The sequence below is a fragment of the Lasiosphaeria miniovina genome (genome assembly GCF_030549165.1).
Source record: "Lasiosphaeria miniovina strain SMH2392-1A chromosome Unknown B0T26scaffold_7, whole genome shotgun sequence".
Taxonomy (NCBI): domain Eukaryota; kingdom Fungi; phylum Ascomycota; class Sordariomycetes; order Sordariales; family Lasiosphaeriaceae; genus Lasiosphaeria; species Lasiosphaeria miniovina.
This window is the reverse complement of record NW_026848226.1, coordinates 1,342,166-1,366,510: the sequence shown is the minus strand read 5'-3', so window position 1 is coordinate 1,366,510 and position 24,345 is coordinate 1,342,166. Positions and strand designations below refer to the sequence as shown.

Genomic DNA, 24,345 nt, shown 5'->3' with positions numbered 1-24,345 from the left:
TGTTTAGATAGATCTGACTGCTCCACGCCCTGCATCGTGTTCTTAACCCAGCGTTTTCTCTTTCAAAGTGCCGTTATCCGGCTCCTACTTTGCTGTATTCCCAGGAACCAGTCGACGTCGTTACTGTCCGAATTGTTAAGACTTGCCCGTTAGCTTTCCCGGTTCCTTGCCCCTGGCTAGCACAGTGAACATTACGCCTTTGTCATTCACTTGAGTGCCCTGCATAAACGGAAGATGTCTTTCGAGAAAGCTGCGCCAACTGGCAACGATGTCGGTGGCGAGGTTCAGCGGTCACCGGACGAATCGCAGGTGTCTCATGGACCCGGCAACAAGTCAGACGAAGACGCACAGCTGGAAGACGCACAGCTGGAAGACGATACTCCCCCTGATGGCGGCGCCGCAGCCTGGCTCGTCGTTCTCGGTGGGTGGTGCTGCTCCTTCAACAGCATGGGCTGGATGAACAGTAAGCCATCCCGAATGCTGATGTTCTCCCTCGGGGAATTCGAAACTGCATGTCATGAACAGACAACCTAACCACAAGGCTCCTTTGTTAGGCGTGGGCGTCTTTCAGCAGTATTACGAAAATGGGCCCCTCGAGGACTACGACAGCAGCACCATTTCCTGGATCCCGTCGCTTGAGCTCTTTTTCCTTTTTTTCCTGGGGCCTGTTGTCGGCATCTTGTTTGACAAATATGGACCGAGACCGCTCATCATTGTCGGCACATTTTTCCATGTTTTTGGGCTGATGATGGCTTCCCTGGCAACGACGTACTACCAGTTCCTTCTGTCCCAGGGCGTCTGTAGTGCTGTCGGCCTTGCCTTCTTATACCCACCTGGTAAGTCTTCATCCATTCCTTACCCAAGGCGCCGCCTTGTTACCCGGTCGTCCATACTGACCAAGTCCGATGCTGCGAAGCGCTCGCGTGCATTTCAACCTGGTTTTCTCAGAAGCGGGGTGTCGCGATGGGCATTATGGTGACAGGCTCGTCCGTAGGTGGCGTCATCTTCCCCATCATGCTCAATCGATTGGTCCAGAATCCGAGCACTGGGTATCCCTGGGCTATACGGATAGCCGCCTTTCTCGTCTTGGCCTTACAAATCGTTGCCATACTCACCATCCGGCCGAGATCTAAGCTAGTGCCCAAGAGAATGCCGGCCGGAGCCCTGGCTGCTCCCTTCAAGGAGTTGCCGTTCCTCACAATGGTGCTGGGAATCTCCGTCTTGACGTACGGCATATTCATCCCGGTCAACTACTTGGCCTTGCAGGGTTTTTTGGAGGCCCATGTGCCGGCAGATATGTCACTCTACTTGGTGTCCATCTTCAATGCCGCGAGGTACGTTCGCATCAAGCTAGAAGCCACCGCACCCCTCCCCACATGGAACGCTGGGATTGCTGACGGATGGCCACTTTCATCAAGTCTTTTCGGCCGTCTGGGCGCAGGATACTGGGCCGACTTCGCTGGTCGATGGAATGTGTTTATCATCGCCTGTGCGCTCTCGGGAATCACCGAGCTGGCTCTATGGATCCCGGCTACCTATGAGTCCGCCGTCATCGGCTTCGCCGTCATGTACGGCTTCGTATCAGGTGCCTTCATCGGGCTTTTCGCAACCCTGCCGGCGTCAGTATCCCCCGTGCCCGAGATCGGTTACCGGATGGGCGTCGTCATGCTCTTCATCTCGCTTCCCGCCCTCACCATGGCGCCTATCGGCGGACAAATTCTGCAGAATTCGGCGGATGGCTGGCTTCACGTGAAGATTTTCGGGGGTGTCATGTGCCTCGCTGGATCGGCCATTGTTCTGTATGGCAGGGTCCTCTATACTAAGAAGTTTTGGGTGGTGTTTTGAGTTGAGGTGATGAATATTTGCCACTCTACACACATTAAATCACAGGGGCGCCTCGAGAAGGCTGGGGGGATGATCCGATGTATTGATCCGTCGCAATAGCGATGGATGCAATGCCAATGCCGGTGCCTTTGAGACAATCGAAGAGGGACCTGCCGTAACGAAATCCTAGTTCGCTTGTGTATTTGATATTATTGATCTTACACTGTACTACCTACCTACCTAGGCATGCAGTCCCTCTGCGAGTCTACTTTCGCACGGTAAAAACCTCGTAGGCGACAAACCCGTACGCTGCGTATAGTAAAGAAATCCAAGGTTCCTCGTTACTCACTCGGGTTCTCACCAACCGGGCTAGTCATCTCTGGGCTCGCCGCCCTCTTCCGCTTCTTTTTCCTGTTCATTCCAAAGCTGTGCGGCTACCCTATATTCCGGTAATCGATTTAGCCTAAGAAACCACCTGAATAGAACCCGCGCCTTGCCCGGGTCCTCGGCCGCGGCAATGTCCCGTCGTGGGTATATGGGTTGCTGTAATCTGCTGCTCAGATCCTCCCTGGCCGGCTCTGTCTCTGGGCATCGTAAGATTAGATGATCGGGCGTTTCCGACTCGTTGCCGTAGCTGCAGAGCGGGCTAGCGATATCTCGTACGCGGCGTTGGAAGAAAAAGCCGCGTAGCCCGATTTTCCCTGTTCGGATTTGGGTTAGTAGTCGGGTATGTACTGCCGGCGGTGGCTGGGAGGGTCTGTCGGTGGACGGGACATTGGAACGAGAAGAGGTGACGAGAACAACACGCAGCGTTTTGACCCAGAGGAGCCAATCGGCAGTACCGGTATCTATCGCGACCCATGGGAGCGGAAGCCGCTCCCGCTGGATGCGCCAGACATCCGGAGAAGGGATGTGCGTGACACCCTAGATTACCCGACCACGGAGGATTTTCTGCAGGCACAGGAGCGGCCTATGCCCGGGAAGACGCGAATTATCGTTGACACGGGGAACGCAACTACGAAAAGCGATTGGCCAAGGAGTTTGTTTGCAGTGCTGTTGGAAAACTGCCAGGGGCCACCAGAATTCCCATGGACTCTTGCCACCACCTCAAATTGACGATTGTTCGGTGCAAGCGCCCCCAAGAAGACTCATAAGTAGCTGGTAGGTGGGAGCAGGCCTGCTGTTTCCGGCCTGCCAATGTCGGAAAATGGGGGCGGACAGCTGGCCGCTGAGTCAAAATGGATTGCCCCTCGCACCGAGCCTTCCAGATTGATTGGGTGTTATGACTTTGAAAATTTTGGCGCATGCAGGAAAACTGTCAGAAGATTTCATGACCAATCATTTACCCGCGCCACGCCCCAACATTGGTGGTGCTCAACAGCAATATAGCTAGACCATCAAAATAACCACGTGCGATTTTCAAGTCCGGATTAACACGAATTAAAGCGATGTCTTCCTGGATTTGTTCTTCTATTTCTAGCTATTCAAAAGCTTCAATTACGGTACAAATTGAGCGAGTTTTGGCGATGCCCTCAAAGAGTGGTTACCTTGATTGTCTGGTTATATTGCTGTTGAGCACCAGCGGTGCTGGTGCTTGAGCCCCCAGAATGGGGGCGAGAGTGCCAGAACTGTGGGGCGGAGCACGGGTAGCTGGCCCTGGAATTTCTGAGACTGAATTTGCGGGTGTCGACAGGCGGATGCCGGTTGACTGGGTCTAACCTACCCTGCCAAGTGGGGGACAAAATAAACGAGACACTAAGGATGTTACCGCCACAGTAAATACCTTAATACCTTCAATCAAGAAGCCACCTCTCAATCAACTGTAGACCAAAACAATAAAAAACAATACATCATAGATTTAGAGGGCAATATTTCAGTAGATTGATGAGCTTCCATTTGGTGTAGTTCCTGTAGCAATTGGCCTTCATTTGGCTGGTATCTCGTTTATTTTGTCCCCCCACTTGCCTGCACAGCATGGTGGAGCAGAGCCGCCGACGACTAATCATTAGTAGCGCCACCAAGCTACGATCGTCCAAAATCAACCAAGACGCCGACTGCTCAAATTGTGTGATTCGGGTAGTTTTTTTCTCACGTCGCGCCGCATTTAGATCTCTACGACTGGTAGCCAATATAAATGTCAGACGACGTCCAATATCCCACGGGATTTTGTCTGCGTGACCTCGTCAGCTGGGGAACAACCAGCCTGGTTGTGCTCGATAATGCCTTCGACATAGTCATCAAGGCCCCCCTTCGATCCCGACAGCCGCGGAGTGTTTTCTCCGCATGCAGCGAGAGCGCGAGAGGTGTATGAACGCTTCGCCCAGCGCGGCGGTCACGCGGGGCTCCTTGTTTACCACGGCGTCTTCGAGTCGGGAATTCGTCTGGAATATGCTCCGAGACAGAACCTTCGATTACACGTCAGAGACACTGCCGTCGGTTTTGCGCTGCGGCTGCGCTAGGCTGCTCAGGTTGCCGAGGCGATCAGATCTGTTCATGATTCTAGGGTCATTCATGGGGACTTGACCTGTGCATATCTTCCTGGATGCTGGCCTCAATGCGAAGGCGCTGATTTTGCCGGATCGTCAATAGACGATTCTCCGCTCTTGGTACTCATCACCGAGAGTCATGAGTTTCCAGGACCGATCTTGTCCGTCCGGACCGACCTGTTCGCCCTGAGCTCTGTGTTGTACGAGATCATGACCGGCCACCCCCTTTACGAAGGATTGATTGACGCGGAGATCCCTTCTCTGTATCTAAATGGCCAATTTCCCCAGATCGCGTCTCTTGGGGCAGCTGGGATTATTATTGAAAAATGCTGGAAGGACGACTACTCTGAGGCCGGGGAAGTTGTTGAAGCTCTGCAAGTTATCAATCCCATTGGATGTGAGACCAAGGTACCCCAGATTCGGTTTATATTGTACGCTCCCGGAAATGACTCACGTAGCCCGGAGCTGCCAATGCTTGCATGCCAAGTGTAGTCTAGGGTCAGGTCGAATCGACCGCATCTTAATTACTTTAAACTGTAGACTTGGATGCGGCTACAGTCGGTGGCACGTTGCGCCTAAAAAAATATGGTGCCGTCTCGGTACCGTCTTGCTGACGACATTGTCATTAGAAGGTCCGACCAGAAGACTGACACATATCATAATACCAACCCAAGTCAAGCGAATCTAGGTTCCTGAAGCGGTAAAACCGAGAAGGAAGCAAAAAAGTGTAAAAGGTGATGCTTTTTCTAAGGCTAGGTGGGCGCGGCGGATTTCCCTAAGGTAGGAAATCCCCAGACCCCGCTATGTCACATGCTAGCGCCGAACGCTATTAGTGGGGCTCCCACCAGCGCTTCACGTAATGAAGCTATTTACACTTTTCGTGCATCAGTTCCCCTCTGATCCTGGGCTCCATGACTCTATAGACTACACATCAGACGAGATTGTACATGGAGAGAATCAATTCTCGTCCCTTGCCACATCACAAACCGAGGTCGAGTTCCTTCTCCAATTCCAGTACTTGTGGCATTCTAACGCGCCCCCCCCTCTCGTGCAGACATTGGGCAGATCCTCCTCGTAGCCATCCACCTCAACGTCTGGCCAAGGGCCCATGGACGTGATCCCGCGCGGGTTGATATCGTAGTGTGATTTCGTGTAGTTTCTCCTTGATATGGCGGAAATCCGTCATGTCTCGAAACGCCGGCAGCTCCCTGTACAGATATGCGAGCCAGTTGCGCAGCTGAGGGTAGTCGTGACGGATGGTGCCGAGGTTTCACTTGAAGTGCTGAACATAGACGGCGTCGAAGCGCACGATGGTCGCGTAGGCGCGCACGTAAGCGCTCCTCCGAGCAGGAAGGGCCCGCCGCGTGCTTGTAGCAGGCGCTCGAGCGCGTTGAGCGCGACGAAGACGTACGGCACCGCCGCGTCGTAGTCGGCCTACGTCTTGGCAAAGCCGGCGCGGTACACGCCGGAATTTAGGCAGCGCTGCATCCAGGGCGTGATGGTATTGATCTGGGCGCACAGGGCTGCTAGGTACAAATCGATCTTCGTGACGTCGTACGCGAAGCCGGCAGAGGGCAAATCGCGCATGAGCTCGGCCGACTCGTTGTTGACGATAGTGCTAGTCTCGGTGTCCCAAAGCACGGGCACCGAATATCGTCCCTTGTACTCGGGGTCCGCGCGGAAGTAGAGTTCGTGCAGGTGCTTGGAGTGAAACAAGGGCTCTAAGGTCGCGCCAGGGTATTCTTAGTCAGACGAAGGGAAGGCCCAGCCGGGCCATCCATCCTCATCCCCCTTGGGATACGGCTTGGCCACCGTGACAGGCCTGTCTTCCTGCAGGCCGAGTAGGTGCTGCACAATGTTGACCCGATGGGCGAAGGGACAGAAGTGGCCTGAGGCAGATTTCAGTTGGATGGCTTATGGCAGACATGGATGCAACAACTAGATCTAAACTGACCGATGTAGAGTCGATATTGGCCTCTTTCTAGACTAAGGGTGATTATGTACAAAAATGGGATGTGCAAATTCCGGCCAGTGGCTCGGCTTATAACAACCCTTCCAGTCGTCTGGGACTTCCAGTCTGTAGGAGTGCTCAGCCATCTCCACAATGCGGTAATGCTGTCGTGTCAGGGGGAAATCCAACTTATCGCCAGGTCGGTCGCTGGACCAGTTCCTCTTAATGATGAAGACTCGATCACCCACGCCGAAGTCCAGCTCTCACCAATAGCAGTTTGCTTAGTCAGTTTAGATTTGTTGGGCTTTGCGAATTAGCTCTCTAGCGTGGTTCAAGTCCGGTGCTGGCGTGTGGCAGACTATTCTGAGCAAATTCCATAGCCGAGATCGCTCGTGACCAATTGTCTTGGTGGTGGTTGACGAAAGGTCTTAGTCTCTGCTCCAAGTACTGGTTCATGATCTCGACCTGGCCGGCCGTCTGAGAATGCCCTGAAGATGCTAGTTTCCACTTGACGCCGAGGATCTTAGAAACCTCGTCCGTGAAGTCCGCGATGAACTTGGGGTCCTCGGTCGCTAACGACCTCGTCTGGTAGTCCCATTAGACGGAACGGCCCTTCGTAGTACATCAAGGCCGCATCTTTGGCCGTACCCGAATCCCGGCAGGGTATAGTCCAAGCTGCCTTACGGAACCTGTCTATCAAGATGAAGGCGTTATTCTTGTCGTACTTGTCCTCAGGCATCTTACAGAAGTCCACGGCTAAGGAACGCCATCCCCTCAACGGTATTGGCAGTGGCTTCAAGAGTCCCGGAGTCTTGCCACGGGGCTTCTTGCTTGATTGACATAGACAGTTGTCAACAAAGCGGTCAACGAAACTCGTTAATCTGGGCCACCAATATGACTTAGAGACCATTCTGCGGGTTTTATTTCTCCCGGGGTGGGCGGAGGGCATCCGTGAATGCACCTCATGGATGACCTTAGTTCTCAGGTTTAGCTCCCCCCCGGAGGGTACGACCAGTCTTCCTTTGTATAGCAAAATGCGGTCTTCCAACATGGAGAAGCCATATAGTCCCTGGCGGGCCTTCTCTCTATAGACGTCGAGCTCCGGGTCGTTCTGATTGCAACGCAATAGGGTATCGATCATCTCGTAACCCGATAACGACGGGGGCTCCACGTCCTCGTCGATGACGGAGAGGGCTACGGGGGCTTCCGTCGTCACGGAGGATACCGCTCCCGTAAGCTTGAACATTTGCATAGTTCGTTGCAGCTCCTGTTTTTCCTTCTGGGTTCTGACGTCCTCCGACTTCCTTGATAGCGCGTCGGCGGCGGCGTTCTCTGTTCCAGGGCGATAGGTGATCTGGAAATGGTATTGAGACATGAGGTCTGCCCATCCGGCTTGCCAGGAGTTGAGGAGTCTCTTCGTTCCGAAGTACTCTAGCGCCCTGTGGTCGGTAATGATTGTAAATGGCTGGTCTCTCAGGCCTACCAGCTCGGCTCTCCACACCATCAGTCCCCCGACCACCGCCATCAGCTCCCTATCATGGATAGGATAGTTGAGCTCCGCACCGTGCATTGTCTCCGAATAGAACACTACGGGGTGCCATTCTCCGTCGTCTGGTTGGAGTTGTGACAGTACTCCTGCGCACACGCCTCCTGACGCATCTGTCTCCATCCGGGTAGGCAGGTCATAAGAGAAGTGCCGTAAGATCGGTGCGGATGTCATCAATATATACGCTGCAGAAGTCGTCTAAGTATCCTAGGAAGAGTTCGTTGATATAGCGCTGAAAAGTTGCTAAGCCGTTAGTGAGGCGAAAGGGTAGGACCCTATACTTATAGGCGCCGTATCTCGTCCGAAAAGTCGTAAGGTCCTCCTCTCCCGAGTGTATGCGGATCTTATGAAAGGCTTGCCGTATAACGTGATTGTATAGCGAGCGCGCATGTATAGCGAGCGCGCACTTTTCCTACCCCAATTGAACTATAATACGAAATACCAACACCACAAAGGAAAAAAATTAATAGAAACTACTCAGAATCTAATTACTCATCCATTTTCGCGTCCTCCTTGCATGTACGAGAGTTGTGTCCTATTTTGCCGCAATTACTACAGTGTCGTAAACCTGTTGCGTTGCTCCTCGTACGACCACCCCTCGATCGCTTTTCCTTCTCTACCAATGCATGCGCATCCCTTTGGGCCAAAATATCACTCGCTTCTTCCATAGTTAATGGTCCTCCTGCCCGGATACGACTTTTTTCAGCTTTCCGGCGTTTGCTCAATGCTGCATTTGCTTCCTCAAGCTCTCGCACGCGCGCCTTCATCAATACCATCTCGTGCATAACCTTCGTCGTACCCTTTACAATCTGATTAAGGGCCTCAATAATCGGGGTGGGTGAACTGCCTTGATGTCTAGCAATACGATCCTTGATGTGTATTGACTGTAGAGAGGCTTCGGTAGCATTTTGTGGCGTTTGAGAGACCCAACTATCGTACGAGGCCTCGGGGGGCCCAGTAGGTGTTGGCGTACGAAGCTTGATATCTAGCCCGGAAATGACCTTCTCTGGGTCGAATGGAATAAGGCCTGCCCCTCGAAAACCTCCTTGTACGTTTTCGGGTTCAAATGTCGCGTGGAATGCGTTGAAGAAGGCGAGAAAGAAGTCGGGCTTAGTGATGTGGTGAATATGGTTGCGCATCAACTTCTCAATTTCCTTGCCGTACGACCGCTTCAATACACTAAAACACCCGATATCAAGAGGCTGAAGTAGATGTGATGAGTGCGGAGGCATACAAAGCGTAATGATGTTATTTTCTTTGCAATAGTCCTCAAATTCGGCCGAATGGTGGCTCTCATGCCCGTCAAGGATTAGGAGTCGCTTTCCACGTATCGTACGGCGGCAAGAGTGTTGGTCAAAGTGTTTAATCCAATCAAGACCAATCTGGTTATTCGTCCAACCAGTTTCTGAGAGATCCACTACCCAGTCGGATGGGAAAGGGCTATCGCGATACCAACTCTCAAGGTGGACTTTGCCCGCAGCCACTATATACGGAGGGATAGTATCACCACCCGACCGTACGGCCTGAATCACGGTAGCCCATTCCCGATTACCAGGCTGGATCTTCTTCACCTTCGCACGGCCGTCGGACGAGGTAACAACAAGTGTTGACAAGATCTGGCCCATCGTAAACCCAGTCTCGTCAAAGTTCCAGATATCCGACTCGAGAATCCCATATTTCGCAATTGTATTACGAACACGGTCAAACCACGCGCCAATTATCTTTGGATCTTCGCATTTAGCTCTTTGGTAGTCGTACGGACGCGTCCAACGCATCTTGAGCTCTGGTTGTCGTCGTACGAAGTTTGCAGCCCAGCGTGGTCCGACGCGTGACGCGTTACGCGTCGCGCGTAGCAAATTGGCCATATCTTCTATTATACCGTATCCTGGCGAAAATCCTTGCTCGTACAGGTCGAGAGCCCTTCGTATGATAACCTGCTCTTCAAGGGGGTCAAAATTCCGCGAATTGGCAATAATTTCTGCTCGAGGGAGGATTCCGTTCGAACGCCGCTCAAGTGTTCTTCGGGGTACGGAATATCGGGCTGCAGCAGTTGCAAGGCGAAGATTCTTATCGCGTTGCATAGCTTGAAGGGCAAGCTGTATTTGTGCTTCATTTCGTACGGCGGGCATGTTTTATCGTGGAGAAATTTACAATGTTTTGCGATAGTTCAATTGGGGTGGGAAAAGTACGCGCTCGCTATACATGCGCGCTCGCTATGCAATTACGTATATTTTCTTTCATCATGTTATTCGCGCGAAATATATTCCCTTTACCTCGTTAAATGGGTAATACGTATTGAACCAATGCTTGACTTGGATTGTGCTGCTGCACCGTGTCTACGGTCTCGGTGAGCCCGCCATCTCGAACGTTCTTTTTTTCTTCTTTTTTCTTTTTCTTTGATATACCATCCGCTGACACCGCAGTGTTTTTGATGAGACAGAGACAGCTGGTGCTTTCTGGGATGTGAACTCAAAGCGGCTTCCGTGTGAATAACCAGGACATGCTCAACTCGCGGCGTGTTATGGGGGCAGGCAGGCATGTGCGGCTTTACTCTACTTCGCGCTAGCGGCCCTCGCGTCATTGGGCTGAACACCTGGCTAGACATTCGAGTGCTCACTGCTGACACATGCTGGGGACTTGGACATATTGGCTGCCTCCAAACTTGCCGACCGGGCGGATGCCTTTGCAGCAGCATGCGTTGGACGCCTCCGTAACGCGGTTAACCGTTAACGCTGGCGCACAAGGTAACTCAGACGCCAGGACGCTTGGTCTTGACTTATACTTTCGGCTTTGCGGAAGAGGCATTAAGGCAGTCGGTGATCACGCTCATCAAGAGGCAATATCTAGCTTTTTTTCCGCGTCTTCTTGCACAAACTAAACTCCAGACCGTTATTCGGACCTTGATCCAAGCTAGCCATAGCAACGTGAATAAGGCTTTCATCATCGGGGCCTGCGCTGCATGTCTCCATGATACCTCGACTAAAGACCTCTCAGCATGTTAAAAGGGTCTAGTTTTTAGACTTCAAATTATTCATCCTCGGTCAGATTCCTCAGTCTCCAAGAACCCCTATTCCAGTTACAAGTAGCCGGCTACGCTTGCTGTCCAGGATACGAGTTGTTTGAGCTGCAGCTTCGATGTGAGAGCCACGACATCGTACGAGATTAGCAGCCATGGGCATCGCACATACATAATGTTAAGCCAGTGAGATTGTTCCGCCAGATGATCCTCTGCTATGCGTGCCAGCGACACCGTTCTAAGCCAGCCGCTGTGTACCGTTATAAAAACCGCCCTCGTCGAGCTACTTCTCAGAGCCTGTCGTTGGACATTCGAGCGGGGAGATCGCCCCGCCGCGCGTACTCATGAGCGCTCGCGGCGGCGCGCAGCAGTTTACCGGAATTGGCGAGAATTGACTCCGGGGCTAAGAAATCCGGTTTCTGTAGCATGAGCAACAACCCTGAGAACTTCATTTTCACCGATATCTTAGTTGAATTCTTTGAGTCCTATGCTCCCCGTTCACCTGCCTCGAAAGTCCCAACTAACTTGATTCTGGTGTCTTACCACGGCGTTATGATTGCTCGACGACAACCATCACGGGGAGGAAGATCAACGTTAATTGCATGCTCACCTGCGACTCGCAGTCTCTCACGAAGGGTAATTCTAGGGAGTGTGTTAAATTGGAGGGTAATTATTTCTTAGTACGTTGAATTTTGTCCCAAGGGCCTTGACTCTGATGCTGACGCCTTGCAGCTACCAGTTACCTCTGTGCACTATGACTTGGTTCTTGGGATGGAGTCAGTTTCGATGAAATTCGCGCTTAAGTTCCAGGGAGAAGAGGATGGGCTCGGTACAGGCAGATTATAAGACATAGGTCACGGATCTTGTGATATTGTCGATACGAGGGATGGTGGAAAACAAGGTCTAGACTTACTGCTAACAGACTCAACAAAGCAAGGGATTGCAATAGCGAATAACGTCTTAGGCTTCCAGCTTGCTTCCAGCTGCAGAGTGTCAAGATCAGCACCTCCGGCCGCGCAGCGTGACGATGGATTGAGATGTTGCTATCCTCACTCATACTAGTAGAAGACGTACATGCATACTGCATAATTCATGACCTGCAGATGCGACTAAGCCACTGGCGGCCCTCATTTCTTGTCGGCTCAGTCATCAGGTCGATAGTTTGGAGCTTGCCAGGGCCTTTCAGGAGAGCGAAGAATGACTCCTGCTCCCCCACGTCTCAGTCAGCCTGTGCCGAATTCCGGCATGTGTTGTCCCCCCGCGCCCGCGTTGCCGTGATAAGGAAGGGGCGCCTCTGGGGCAGCGAATGGTTTGCCGTACATGCTAAGAGGTTAGGGGTTCTAATACTTGGAGAAAATGACAGTCAGGTCTACATGCTTGGCTGCATGTGTGGTGTGGACATTGGCGTGGAATTATGAGCTTGAAGTTTGGGAACGCGTGTCGCAGGTATTGGGCAAGGCATTGTCGGTGCGCATATGGAGTTATTCTACTTCCTCCAAACTTGTTACCCGTGAACTGGGCAGAGAGTGGCACAGCTGAGCCAGATGAGGTCCAGATACAAACGATGTCCCTAGGCGGCGTGCGCACACTTTTGCCTTACCTTACCTGGGGTGTCCCGCTCCCCACGTTCAGCCCCAGAAACATGGGTGAGAGTGGAGACCAGCAGATAGGGGATCCCGGGAAGAGCGAAGTTTGGGGATGCAATCCGACGCCGTTGCAAATTGAGTGAGAGTAAAAAAAGACCCTGGTCGTCGTTTGTGCCGAAAAGTCGTCACGAATGCCCTTACCCCGATGTGGGAACTTTTCTGGGGTCATGTGTACTGTAGTGTAAATGCTCAGCGTGGAAAGAAACGTCCATACCTGTTTCTCGCTGCTTTTTCCCTTTCACCAGCCAGAGAGAGTCATGAAGTGAGTGCGCTCATCAGTAGTTGTGTAAGACCAAAACGGAAATAAAAAGAGCTCTACAGTATGGCCTCCAATGATCCTGTTCCGGTTTTGCGCCTTTTTCGTATTCTTTCCTTATCAGCTAAAATGAGCCACAGACGAGACCTGGTGAAAAACACGAAGATGGAGCCAAGGCGGCACCCCAGTCCAAGGCGCTAGCGCAGCTGTCGCTCACTGCAGCAATATTTTGCACGAAGATGCGGCATCGAAGGTTTCTAGAAGGTTGACCATGCGTCTTTGGAGGGTGAGATATGGTCGTTGGTTGGTCCGATAAGAAGATGATCCTCCTGTTTCTTTGCGCCGTGCAGGGGGGGGAGAGGGACGCAGTTAGGCTGACCAAGGAAATAGTGTCATGCCATGCAGTTCGGGAAGGCTGGCTAATCCGGTGCGCTGGAGTTCCCGTGGCCTCAGTTTCAGCTGGACGAGAAGGCCGACGACCTTGATCGGGCGATTGGGCGGCTTGGTGGGCAAAGGAGTGTGGTACAGGGTGGGTGTTGGTTGTTTGAATCACAACGGCTCACCTGGCCAGATTGCTCTTTCCGCTTCCATCGTTCCTCGGCTGCCTTGTAACCTGCAGTTACGCAACAAATATTAATCAATTCTGTCATCGGCGTGCCCGCGAAGGACCAGCAGGGAGCGCTGGCAACTGCGGGCGGGGATCCAAAGTGTTGGAATTTGTCAAGCAGAAGGGCCTCGAAGGTTCTAGATAGAGACTTTGCCACCAACTTCGCCACCACAATAGTAGTATAAGAACGGGCTTTCTGGCACTGCCAGAAAGCTAGAGAGAAGAACAGACATCTACAATCCATCACTTGAACCACCAGTTTTCGGCGTGCAGCCACGCCCTGTTGAGTCCAGTACCGGTACCCTGGTGAATCCAACACAAAGATTTGATGCGACGGCGCACCCGTCCGCGACTGCAGGCGGCACAGAACGGCGCAAAAAGCTTACACAGGGTGCCCATGGCTGCTGCATCGTCACGCGGCCCCGCAGCCAACGTGGGCAAACCTAAACTGCGGTTTGAAGAAGCTGTTTGGTACTCAGCTGCGCCTTGGTTTCCTGTGTTCGTCAAGGCTGTGTCTAGGCGAGTTGTGGACCTGGTCGAGATGCTATGCTTCGGTCGTGGCTGCCCCGCGGCCGGACGACTGAATGCTGTGTGAAGATTGGCCGTCTGCCTTTAATTTCCCCGTCTGCATCGGACGGGCTTGTGAATTCTGCCCGCGGGGCACTTGAGACATGAGGGGCAACAAAAGTTCCACGCTCCGAGAGCACATCCAAACATCCCGTCTTCAGACGACAGGTGTACGGACACGGCCATAGCACAGACGGGACCGGGATGCCGACGGTCTATCGCGAAGCTGACGTCCTTGAGGAGCCGCTCGATTGTCCGATTCCAGCAAGGCGGACGAGCCGTGGATCCCAAGACCCAAGCGAGACAGGCCTCCACTGGGAATCGTGGTTGGGCCCGGACCGCAGAGGTGACTGGATTGCAGTGAAGCATCGCCAGGTCAGGCATAAGAGACGGGAACCCCCCACCCCGTTTTCCACAGACGAACGGACCATCAAGCCTAGGGATCCATTCCTTATCTTTCTAGCCCACCGCCCATTCCCCAGCAGGCGGTCTTGGCAGGATTGAGCCGGGATCTCAGGAGTCTCCACACCTGATACCACTTGTGCAGTGTACCCAAGAGCCGGCTACGTTATCAGCAGAGTCGGGCTGCACGCCCCGTGGTCGGCTACTGCGCAGCAGGCACCGGGACCGTGCATATTGAGCTCCCATCAACCAAGCTGTAGGACTCAAAGGTGTATTTTCCCCTGCCAATCCCCTCGCTCAGCCGTTGGTCCAACTTTGGTCCAACAGTCCCCTTGTCTCTCGTGTGGGTGAGACACTCGGAAACTGGAAGACAAGACCAGCACCACATCACGGCCGCGATCGAGTCGAAACTCCTTTCACTATGTCTGCCCTCCAGCCCATCCCCTATGAGGGCACGCTTGGCGTCGCCGACGCCGGCGGCAACTCCCTCGACGAGGACCTCAACATCTACTACTCGGTATGCTCAACTCCAGAGTCTGGTCGCAAGCCCGCAAGCTCGCTCTCGCGCAGCGTGCCTTGACATGTGCTAACATAGCCCAATTGCCATCCAAGCCGGTGATTTTGCGTGGATCATGACCGCGTCAGGCCTGGTGCTGCTCATGATTCCTGGTGTCGGCTTCTTCTATGGCGGGCTGGCGCGCCGCAAGTCGGCCTTGGCGCTGATCTGGCTATTGATGATGTCGATAGTGGTTGCCGGCTTCCAATGGTTCTTCTGGGGCTTCTCGCTCGCCTTCTCCTACACGAGTAGCAACGCCTACATTGTTAATCTGAGCAACTTCGGTCTCCTTACTATGCTTGCCCAACCTAATATCCCTGGTTCCAGAATCCCCAACGTTCTATTCTACTTATACTAGGCCATGTTCCCTGCTATTACGTAGGCCCTATTAGCCTACACTCTAGCTCTTTATATAACGGCCTCTAACTAGCTCGTTTATGTCTAAGGTCGCTGTAAAATACGGGCGAGGGAAAAAAAAGGCCACGGAAACAAGGTAACACAGAACACGGCTGTGTAACGGCCATATATTACAAACCACTCGACTGTCAGGGTCGTCTGTCTGTAAGGGAGCACGGGCTCCACAGAATGCTGGGGTTGGTAATTATGAAGATAGAACAAAGGGCAAGCTCCTATCGCACGGGTAATACAGTCAAATCGGAATGCCACTCAAAGTGTATGAGTGCAGTGAATGTGTATTGCTTGCTTGAAGAACCAAGCAAGAACTATCTAGGACCGTGGCTACGGTCGTCGTATATATCTATCTAAGGAGGACCAATCAGAGTTCCTGACTCACATGCTCAGTCGTGCTCAGTCCTAGACGCACTGATCCCTACTGAGCTCCCCGCTCAGTGCGCTCAGTGGGTCTCGGCACTGATCCTACTGAGCTCCCCGCTTAGTGCGCTCAGTGGGTCTCGGCAATGGCCCCACTGAGCACTCCCTCATTGGATGCACCCTTGAGCGAGAGCCCCCCACCTTAAATGCTGTTCCAGCCAATCCAGAGAAGGCGGGCAGCGCCCTCTGCACCTTTGAACCAGGATCGTAACACCATACCCACTATCACGTACAAGTATTACACTACGAGACATTTGCCCTAGCTTCAAAACAACGCCCTTCATATAGCCACCTCTAGCACGGAACTAGCTCGGTCAACGACTCGTCCATTCGAACAAGGTTTGACGAGCGGGCTCCTAGCCTCGCCGTGGCTCACGGCCGTAACTCAATAACTCAACACTACCACGTGAAATTTGATACTTGAAAGTAAGTATTACTTGTATATACTTCCTAGTATTCGAGGATAAAAAAGAGGCCTTACGCACCAGAATCCTTCCTTCCATACAACAAGCTATCGAAAAAGCTAGAAACTAATGTTACGATCCTGGTTCAGGGTGCATGAGGCGCCCTGCTTCCGCCCTGTGATTGGGTGACGTGGTGGAGACGGACAGACCCCACCCCGTGTGGGTGCGGCCAACCAGGAAGCGCTCTGCCTGATTAGCTGCCAAGACCAGCAGAGCGGACGGAGCGGGCGCTCTGTGGGGCCCCTGCGCTCTGCGAGCAGAGCGCCCTGGACCCGCGGAGCGCAGACACCAAGGACTCTGATTGGTCCGCCTTAGATAGATATATACGACGACCGTAGCCACGGTCTTAGATAGTTCTTGCTTGGTTCTTCAAGCAAGCAATACACATTCACTGCACTCATACACTTTGAGTGGCATTCCGATTTGACTGTATTACCCGTGCGATAGGAGCTTGCCCTTTGTTCTATCTTCATAATTACCAACCCAGCATTCTGTGGAGCCCGTGCTCCCTTACAGACAGACGACCCTGACAGTCGAGTGGTTTGTAATAACTAAGCCTTGCTTCCGCGCAATAAGCCCACGAAGAACCTGGCAACTAAGACCTAAGTTCGCCGTAATCTTGTCGATCAAGACTTGGAGAAGAGCTCTTTATCTGTCACGGTTAATAGGTTTTGAAGGACTGTTGCCAACAATATACCGTATTGATTTAGTGTAAAACTAAGCTAAGGAAGAAAAAAGGAAAAAGAAGAAGAATCGCGAATTGTGCGATCAGTAGAAAAGGTTGTCGGCGGGGTAGCTCGCAACCACGTGACCAATGCGCTAGACCTAACTGAGCTTATCGGGAAGTGACGTCACACGGCAATGCGATAAGGAACCCGAAATGCGCTGTGCCGTGACAGTCCCGAGGTTCGGGACCACTTAAGGTCGGGGACGCGGGACGGTGTCCCGCGCGCCCGGCGTCCCGAGACCGCAAGTCTCGGGACCACGGGTCAGTGGGACTATTATTATTGGTTACACAGTTAGATATATACGATGACCGTACCCACGGTCTTAGATAGTTCTTCTTGGTTCTGCAAGCAAGCAATTCACATTCACTGCACTCATATACTTTGAGTGGCATTCCAATTTGACTGTATTACCCGTGCGATAGGAGCTTGCCCTTTGTTCTATCTTCATAATTACCAACCCTAGCATCTTGTGGAGCCCGTGCTCCCTTACAGACAGACGACCCTAACAGTCGAGTGGTTTGTAATACTTACCTTCGGCTCACCCCGACTCAGCCTACGCTCACCATATCGAGAAATTGCCAACTCTATGCAACTCTCTAATCAGGAGACGAGTTTTGGGCGTCAACCCCTAGACAGGGCGACCCACTTATGCAATCGCCCCCCTTTGCAATCGCCCACCACCATCACCGCCCACCACAAGAATCGTCAAAATACTCAATTGTAGGCCAAATTCTATAGAAAAAAGTACATTCTAGTCCTCGTCAATCGCCCTATATTGCTCAAGCCCACGGGCGATAATTTCTTCAGCTTCCTGGACCAAGTGTGCAGGCCTGGACTTGGTCTTCTTGGATCTCTTCTTGGGAGGCTTTTGACTAGCTTTTTGAGCCTCGTCAATTTCGTCAATAGTAGCAAATCTGTCGTTGGCGTCTATTTTGACCCTTTTACGTGAATAGGGTTTTTTGGATTCCAACTCGTTGGCTAAGAAGTCGTTTTTTGCCTTCAAAGCAGCGATTTCCGTATTCTTCTGATCAAGTGCCCTCCCTACCTTCGTCAACATAGTCCTGACGACCCTACCTCGGGGACTAGTGGCCGTCTTGGCTAAGCCCTGTTGCCTGCGGACGTCGTGACTACCTTGAGGTGTATTGAAGAGGTCGTTCCGGGTTGCCCGGGTCTTCCGGGGTGGTGTGGATGGGGGGACTGGTTTTGCAGCTTCGTCCCGGACCGCCTCGGGGTCGTCAAGTATACGAGCGGGTTGGAAAGGCCAGATTCCAGTCTTCCGGAAGCCGGATATGATATTCCGGGCTGACATACCCTGCGCTGAGGCGTCCCGGTAGCAAAAAAGGAAGCGTTGCTTGTTGATAGGTGCTGAGGCTGTGAAGGAAGCCAATTCGAGGGTTCTTTGGCGAAAATAGGACTTCAAAGCCGAAAAGATAGACCGGTCGAGTGGCTGGGTCTTGTGAGAAGTGTGTGAAGGCAAGTATAGTAGGTGTACGCGGTTTCTTTTAGCTAGAAGCATAAAGTCTTCGTCGATATGAGTAGCGTGTTCGTCGAGGATTAATAGGCGCCAATCGTCCTTCCTTTGGGGCTTTGTTGAGGAAGATATACTTCCTTGAGCCACATAAGAGCTATTTTGCTATTGCTCCAGCCTGTGGGCGTACAGTCGTACTTCCAGGTCTTGAGGACTGGTAGTTCCTTGAAGTTATCCGGGAAGTGTTGGCCTTGTAGATTTTCACCCGTAAAGATCACTACGGGCGTCAATCGCTTGCCCTCAGCGGTACCACACTTGATAATACTGACCCAGGTCGTTGGATCAGGGCCAGTCAGGACTGCCCGAGATGTGAGGGCATCGCCAATCACTTCCCAACCGTAGTTTCCGTCTCTTGCATGCCATGTTCGTTGTCACGGCATGGCCTGGACAGGCTCCTGTTTAGAGTGTGGTCTGTGCCTGACGTATCACGTGGCCCACAACTACCCATTTCCCCGCGCCCTGCGCGGTCCCCGTCATAGCTTCCTTCTTCATCTTTAGATTCTACGAATTCAGCGATGATTACTGCAGCCCTGTCTCTTTACGTTGACTGAGCCGTGATATTCGTCCATATTGGCGATATTCGCAGGTACCAGCTTCTTGTCCTTAATTACAGCTTCTTGTCCTTAATTACAGCTTCCAAACGATCAAAAAAATGCTGGAATCTCTCACGGGTAGATCCTTTGACTCGAGACCGTTCTAATAAGGTACCTAACTTGGCCTTTACCCTGGGGTTGCGGGTAAAAAACCGATCTACCCAGCGCTCACCAACTCGCCCAGGGAGCCCGGCTTCGTTCAGGATCGCTTGTGCGAATCGTCTTAGCTGTGCACGACTTGGGGCACGCCCTGCAGCTTCCTCCTCAAGAGCCCACTCGGCGACGAAGGCTTCCTGGCCGTCAGTTAACTTCTGGGTGTTTTTTTGGGCTTGTCGTGGATCCTGTTGTCCACGGCGTCGTCTGCTGAGGGTGGATTCAGGGATCCTATATAGGCGCGCTACTTCCTTCTGCTGAGCGCCCTGATCAATAGCCTCAATAGCCTCGGCTATTAGCCGCTCTCGTACGCGTCGAACCATCGTATTTTGAGCCTATTCCGACCAGTATTGAGGAAGTTGTTGGTGGTGGAAGGTAGAGAGTAGGAAGTTGGCGGTGTGGGGGAAAAATTGCAAAGTGGGGCGATTGCAAAGGTGGGTCACCCTGTCTATGATCTGAGGGCCCAGTTAGCAAAACCTATTCTTATCTACCTCGCCAACAGCAACAATCTTCAAGACGGAGGCCTAGGTGTTCGTGGTATTCCAACCACGTAGGTGTTCCAACGGGTCAAAAGTGGTAGTACTACCGGGGGGGGGTGTAAAGTTGTTCTGATTCATGTTCTGTTCTAGAAATCTATGGTGGGGGTTCTTGGCTTTGTACGTGGCCGTGCGAGGGCCGTGCGGCGCACGTGCATCGCACCGCCTCCCTTCCAGCGCAGAGTACGGTCACCAACATCGCTATTCCAACACTAGGAATAATTAGTCCCAATATTAGCCCCTACTTTATCTTAAGAATACTGCACAATGAAAGAATGTATGAGTAAACGCCACTTATTCGTGTTATCAAAGTCTTTCGCTTATCAGTCTGCTTTGTTTCGTGACAGCGTCCGTTCGGGCCCATCCGAAGTGATGCGCTTGCCACGGATGATGGCCACGGATGATGGCCGGGGCCGCGACTTGGCGAGTATGGCTACTAGAGATGTTGCCGCCTTTGATTCGCGGTGTCTGGTAAATTTTTGATGCAAAGGGGCCCTACTGCTGCCTGCAAATGTTGGAATGTGCTCAAAGACTGCGATTGGATGCCTGTTCCGGCCACCGTTGCACCACCTTTCCAATGCAATGTTGCCGGTCAGCTATTGGGCGCACGCAAACGCACTGACACGCACTTGCAGCAGGCAGCACTTTTAGGCATCAATCAAGCCGCCTCACCTCGCCGGCGGCGTGGTCAAAGACACGAGACCACCCTTCCCAAAACATTTCTTTACTGCCCGCAACTATACCTCCAAAGGCACCCATTGGTCATTCGCTCTCCCAACAAACCTAGCGTTGGTTTCCCCAAGGTCTACAACGACACATACTACCAGGTACCGTCGGGGAAAATGGCACCGAAAAACAGCACCATGGCAGAGAGGGCTCCCACGGCCGCTGAGACAAAGGAGGATGCTTGCTTCGGTAAATCGTAAGTACAGCAGAGCAACAGTAATTGTGAGGCCTGGACTGGCTGACGCTCCGGCGAAGACCTTTTACTTCAACGTCTATGGTTACACTCCGTTTCAAACAAGGCGACCTCCTGAACGTCCACCCGGCCATCCTCTACCGAAATCCGAAGCTAGCTCTGCTCGATACTTCAAAGCAGAACAGCTGGTCATTCCCTAAACCTCCATCCCTAAGCCACATCTCGCGCGGCGCAGGCCACGTTCTCGTCCACTACCTCTATACCGACTCCTACCGGACGCTGGATTGGACGGGCCCTACAACTGTTCACGACGAGGCGATTGCCAAGCTCAGGACGGGCTTCGAAGTCTACGCCACCGCACGCCAGTTCGAGCTCGATCGGCTGGAAGAGCTCGCCAAGGAGCAGATCTCGCTCCTCAGCAAGGAGGTCGACCCCTTTACCATCCTCAACGTGGTTAGCGAGGCGTACCCCACGTCGACCAACAAGGACACATGGTTTCCGACTTACATGAAGGCGGTTGTCAAGACGGCATTCGAGGGCTCAGAGGCACTTCCAAAGTCCGAAGCATCCGAAAACGAGCGCGAAGACGGTATTCCCACTGCAAGAATCCTCCTTAGGGGCGCTGTAGAGATCTATCGCGAGATGGTGGAAGCGCTAGCCGTCAAGAACATGCCCGTCACGCTGGAGAAACCTGTACCGGTGCCCCCCCGGGATGAAGAAAACACGTGGGGTCTCGAAACGGCCAACAAGGACAAGAAGGCGAGGTATGCCATGGAACCGGAGCCCGAGCCGTATGCCGGACCAGCTCCAGAAGCTGAACCCGAGCCAGAGGTCGGACCCGTGCCGGACGACGGACATGCGTTAATACCAGAGCCCTCCCAGCAGGAGGATATTGTGTGGGACTTTACAACAGCCAAGAAGAGCAAGAAGGACAAGAAGGACAAGAAGAAGAAGAGCAAGAAGGGCGCTGTCGAATCCGAACCCGAGCCCGAACCCGCGCCCGTACCCGAGCCGACGGCCGAGAAGGAGGACAACACAACCGCCAGCAGCACAGCCGCCAGCAACACAACCGGCGCCTGGAGCATTTTCGGGGTCAGCAGGAGCACGACAACTGGTACCCCATTCGGCGGCACGACGAATGCCGCGGCTGTTGGCGGCCCCCCCGGCACCGCCTCCCCCGCGTTCACCCCGACGACAGATAAGGAAGTTGGCGATCCGTACCACAGCATCAGTTTCCAAAACAACCTGTTCATGGACGCATATAAGGGGTGGTCCGGCGAGGAACTCCGCTTGGCAGATTACAGCCAGGGCCACAAGCAAGGAAGCAGCGCAGGCGGTGGAACAGGCGCATCTGGGGCGTCCCTGTTTGGGAAAACTGGATTCGGATCGAGCAAGTAGAGGGCAGGGCTCGTGCTAGCGCGAGAGTTGTAGCGGTATGCTGGTGGTAGCTGGTGGTAGTAGATAGGGAAAGTAGCGGAGCAGGATTTCATGTAAGTGCATGGTGGCTTGCGCAGGGTGGCTTGCGCAGGGGTCAAAAGTCGGGTAATCCTCAACGGGATATTTCCGCTGCCACGAGGTATTTCCGCTCCCACGAATCCAGCAGCCCAACTCTAGTCTAGACCTCGTTGCGATCGTTGTTGCTACAGGCATCGTTATTATTACTACCACCAGGGGGACCATTTGCCCTGTCGACGCAAGTCTCGTTTGTGACCCTGGTAATGAATTTGCTCTTGCCCGCCGAATGTAATCCATCTAGTTGTTCCAAAACAAGTCAAAGGCAGCTATCAAGTCGACTGTGGCGGTGGACTTCAATACGAGGGGACTCAGCCAAAGCCTGTGACACGACTAGCCCCTTCAATGTCAAGCATCCGACTTCAAGGAGCATATTAGGGTCCAGATATAAACGCAAAGCGGCCTTGAATTGATAATGCCCCAACATCGGTGCAAGACAAGTTTTTACGGGACATCTAGCTAAAACAAGCGATTAAGACGTTTCACCAAACCCCTTTCAGAGTTTATTTTTTGTATTTGACATTTCTACACTCTTTCCAATTTCCTGTCCCTAGTTATTCAGGCTGCTCGAAGCTGGCAATCTCTTGATGGAATTCGTCACTGAGCAGCCCGGCGGATTATGTTCCTCTCATAGTATGTTCCTCTCATGGTATGTTCCTCTCATGGTATCTAGGAACCAGCGCGACTCCCCATCTACCCAATTAATATCAATAGGACATCCACTGTCAACCGCTATCGTGCATCTCAACCCAAAACATGCCTCTCGGCCGGAAAGCTCAAAACGACATCCCGTATCTGTTCGACCTGCGCCCGCTCCTCGTCCGTCCACCTAATCTCGTACGCGCGGTCGGCCCAGTCCTGCACGGTCCTGCGCAGCTCCGCAAACAGCGCATTGCTCTCGGCCATGTCCTCGTCACGCTTGCGCAGGTCGGCGCGCTGGACGGCGGCCGCATTGTTCCACACGTCAATGTCGAGCACGAACATGGCGCGCAGCAGCGCCGCGGCGCGCGCCACCTCGCCCGCGCGGTCCGTGTACAGCAGGCCGTTGAGCTCGACGGCGCGGTCGGCGCGGCGGGTCGGCGGGATGTAGTGTCGCGTCAGCTCGACGTCGACGCGGTCGTGCGGTGGCGGCGGCGGCGGGTGCCGCACTTCGGGCGCCGGTGCCGCGTCGGGTTTCGGCCTGCGGCGGAAGAGCCCCATGCTCTCGATGCACATGGCCAGCCCCGCTGTCGCGAGGATCAGGGCCAGGCACGTGATGCCGTGCGCGAGACCGACGATGCTCGAGCCGGCGGGCCCGGTGGAGCTGCGCCCGGCGCTGTCGACGGTGACGAAGGTGCAGTTGGAGGCGGTGGTGTTGCAGGCGAACGTGGTGGTGGTGGTGCACAGCTGGTCGCTGTTGTAGTCGCACGGGTAGTAGAGACTGGTGCCGTCGGACCACCCGTTGGTGCCGTTGGACCACCCGTTGGTGTCGTAGTCGGGGGCGACGAGGTTCAGCGGGAAGCGGTCAAGGCCCCATCGCAGGGCGGCCGCGCTGAGGGCCGCGACGGGGTGCTTCTTGAGGTCGGGGTCGCCAGACTTCCACGCCTCCATGTGCGATGCGGCGGTGGTGGAGAGTGAGAAGAGGTACGTGTGAGCGTGACGTTGGGGCAGACCAGCGCATGCCATGGACTGACGGACTGCAGGCCATGCATGCACCTTTACGTGAATATGCAACAACGAAAGGCAAAACGAGAAGCTGAAATGCAGCCTGCGCAAAAATTGGCTGGACGAACCCCCCCCCCCACCCCCCCCCCCCCCCCCCGTCTGCACGAGCTGCATTAGCGTAGGCAGACCCCGTTTGTCACGACGAGGCTGTGAGCAGAGCGGCCGGGTCCAGGCCAGACGACGACTGAACGACAGCGAGAGCCTCGCGCCCGTCTGGAAGCTGGGCAGGGGTTGACGCAGACCAAGACTGCGGAGTCGCGCGGGTGGAGCAGCCAGCGGCCAACCAGCGGCAGCGGCCGCCACACCTCTGCCGCAGCGCTGCCGCCGCTGCCCATGCCCCCCCAATTCCATGTTCATGTACCGGTACATGGCGGTGCTGGTTGTGGGAGGTGTTGTGGGAGAGGTGTGCTGTGGTTGTGGAGAGGTGTGCTGCTGGTTGTGGGAGAGGTGTGCCCCCGCAGACCCCTGCTTGTTTCGATTTGTTCTTGCAACGCTCGCATTCTGCACGTCGACGTGTCAG

The 24,345-nt window shown here is 53.6% G+C and overlaps 6 protein-coding genes across 6 annotated transcripts; 4 read left to right on the top strand and 2 right to left on the bottom strand.

The window, feature by feature from the left end:
• Positions 1–234: 234 nt before the first annotated feature.
• B0T26DRAFT_755806 (major facilitator superfamily domain-containing protein) lies at positions 235–1,845 on the top strand (the record flags this gene model as incomplete). Its single annotated transcript, XM_060446009.1, has 4 exons — positions 235–463; positions 555–836; positions 917–1,334; positions 1,419–1,845. The coding sequence occupies 4 exons, from the start codon at positions 235–237 to the stop codon at positions 1,843–1,845; spliced, it is 1,356 nt and encodes a 451-aa protein (XP_060291379.1).
• Positions 1,846–2,211: 366 nt separating this feature from the next.
• B0T26DRAFT_612879 (uncharacterized protein) lies at positions 2,212–2,547 on the bottom strand (the record flags this gene model as incomplete). The annotated part of the gene is made up of 2 exons (XM_060435925.1): positions 2,212–2,367; positions 2,488–2,547. Coding segments are annotated over 2 exons (216 nt in total), but the record flags the coding sequence as incomplete, so codon positions are not given.
• Positions 2,548–3,958: 1,411 nt separating this feature from the next.
• On the top strand, positions 3,959–4,924 carry B0T26DRAFT_789088 (uncharacterized protein; the record flags this gene model as incomplete). Its single annotated transcript, XM_060446828.1, has 5 exons — positions 3,959–4,096; positions 4,128–4,241; positions 4,284–4,350; positions 4,387–4,707; positions 4,869–4,924. 5 exons carry the CDS (start codon positions 3,959–3,961, stop codon positions 4,922–4,924), a joined length of 696 nt encoding a protein of 231 aa, XP_060291377.1.
• A 9,871-nt stretch (positions 4,925–14,795) lies between these two features.
• On the top strand, positions 14,796–15,477 carry B0T26DRAFT_726105 (ammonium transporter AmtB-like domain-containing protein). Its single transcript, XM_060442806.1, has 2 exons — positions 14,796–14,818; positions 14,914–15,477. Exon 2 carries the CDS (start codon positions 14,934–14,936, stop codon positions 15,213–15,215), a length of 282 nt encoding a protein of 93 aa, XP_060291376.1. The 5' UTR covers positions 14,796–14,818; positions 14,914–14,933; the 3' UTR covers positions 15,216–15,477.
• A 4,388-nt stretch (positions 15,478–19,865) lies between these two features.
• Positions 19,866–22,185, top strand: B0T26DRAFT_726094 (uncharacterized protein). Its single transcript, XM_060442805.1, has 2 exons — positions 19,866–20,612; positions 20,672–22,185. Exons 1-2 carry the CDS (start codon positions 20,173–20,175, stop codon positions 22,005–22,007), a joined length of 1,776 nt encoding a protein of 591 aa, XP_060291375.1. The 5' UTR covers positions 19,866–20,172; the 3' UTR covers positions 22,008–22,185.
• A 680-nt stretch (positions 22,186–22,865) lies between these two features.
• On the bottom strand, positions 22,866–24,194 carry B0T26DRAFT_679988 (uncharacterized protein; the record flags this gene model as incomplete). The annotated part of the gene is made up of 2 exons (XM_060440428.1): positions 22,866–23,797; positions 24,131–24,194. 2 exons carry the CDS (start codon positions 24,192–24,194, stop codon positions 22,866–22,868), a joined length of 996 nt encoding a protein of 331 aa, XP_060291374.1.
• Positions 24,195–24,345: the final 151 nt, after the last annotated feature.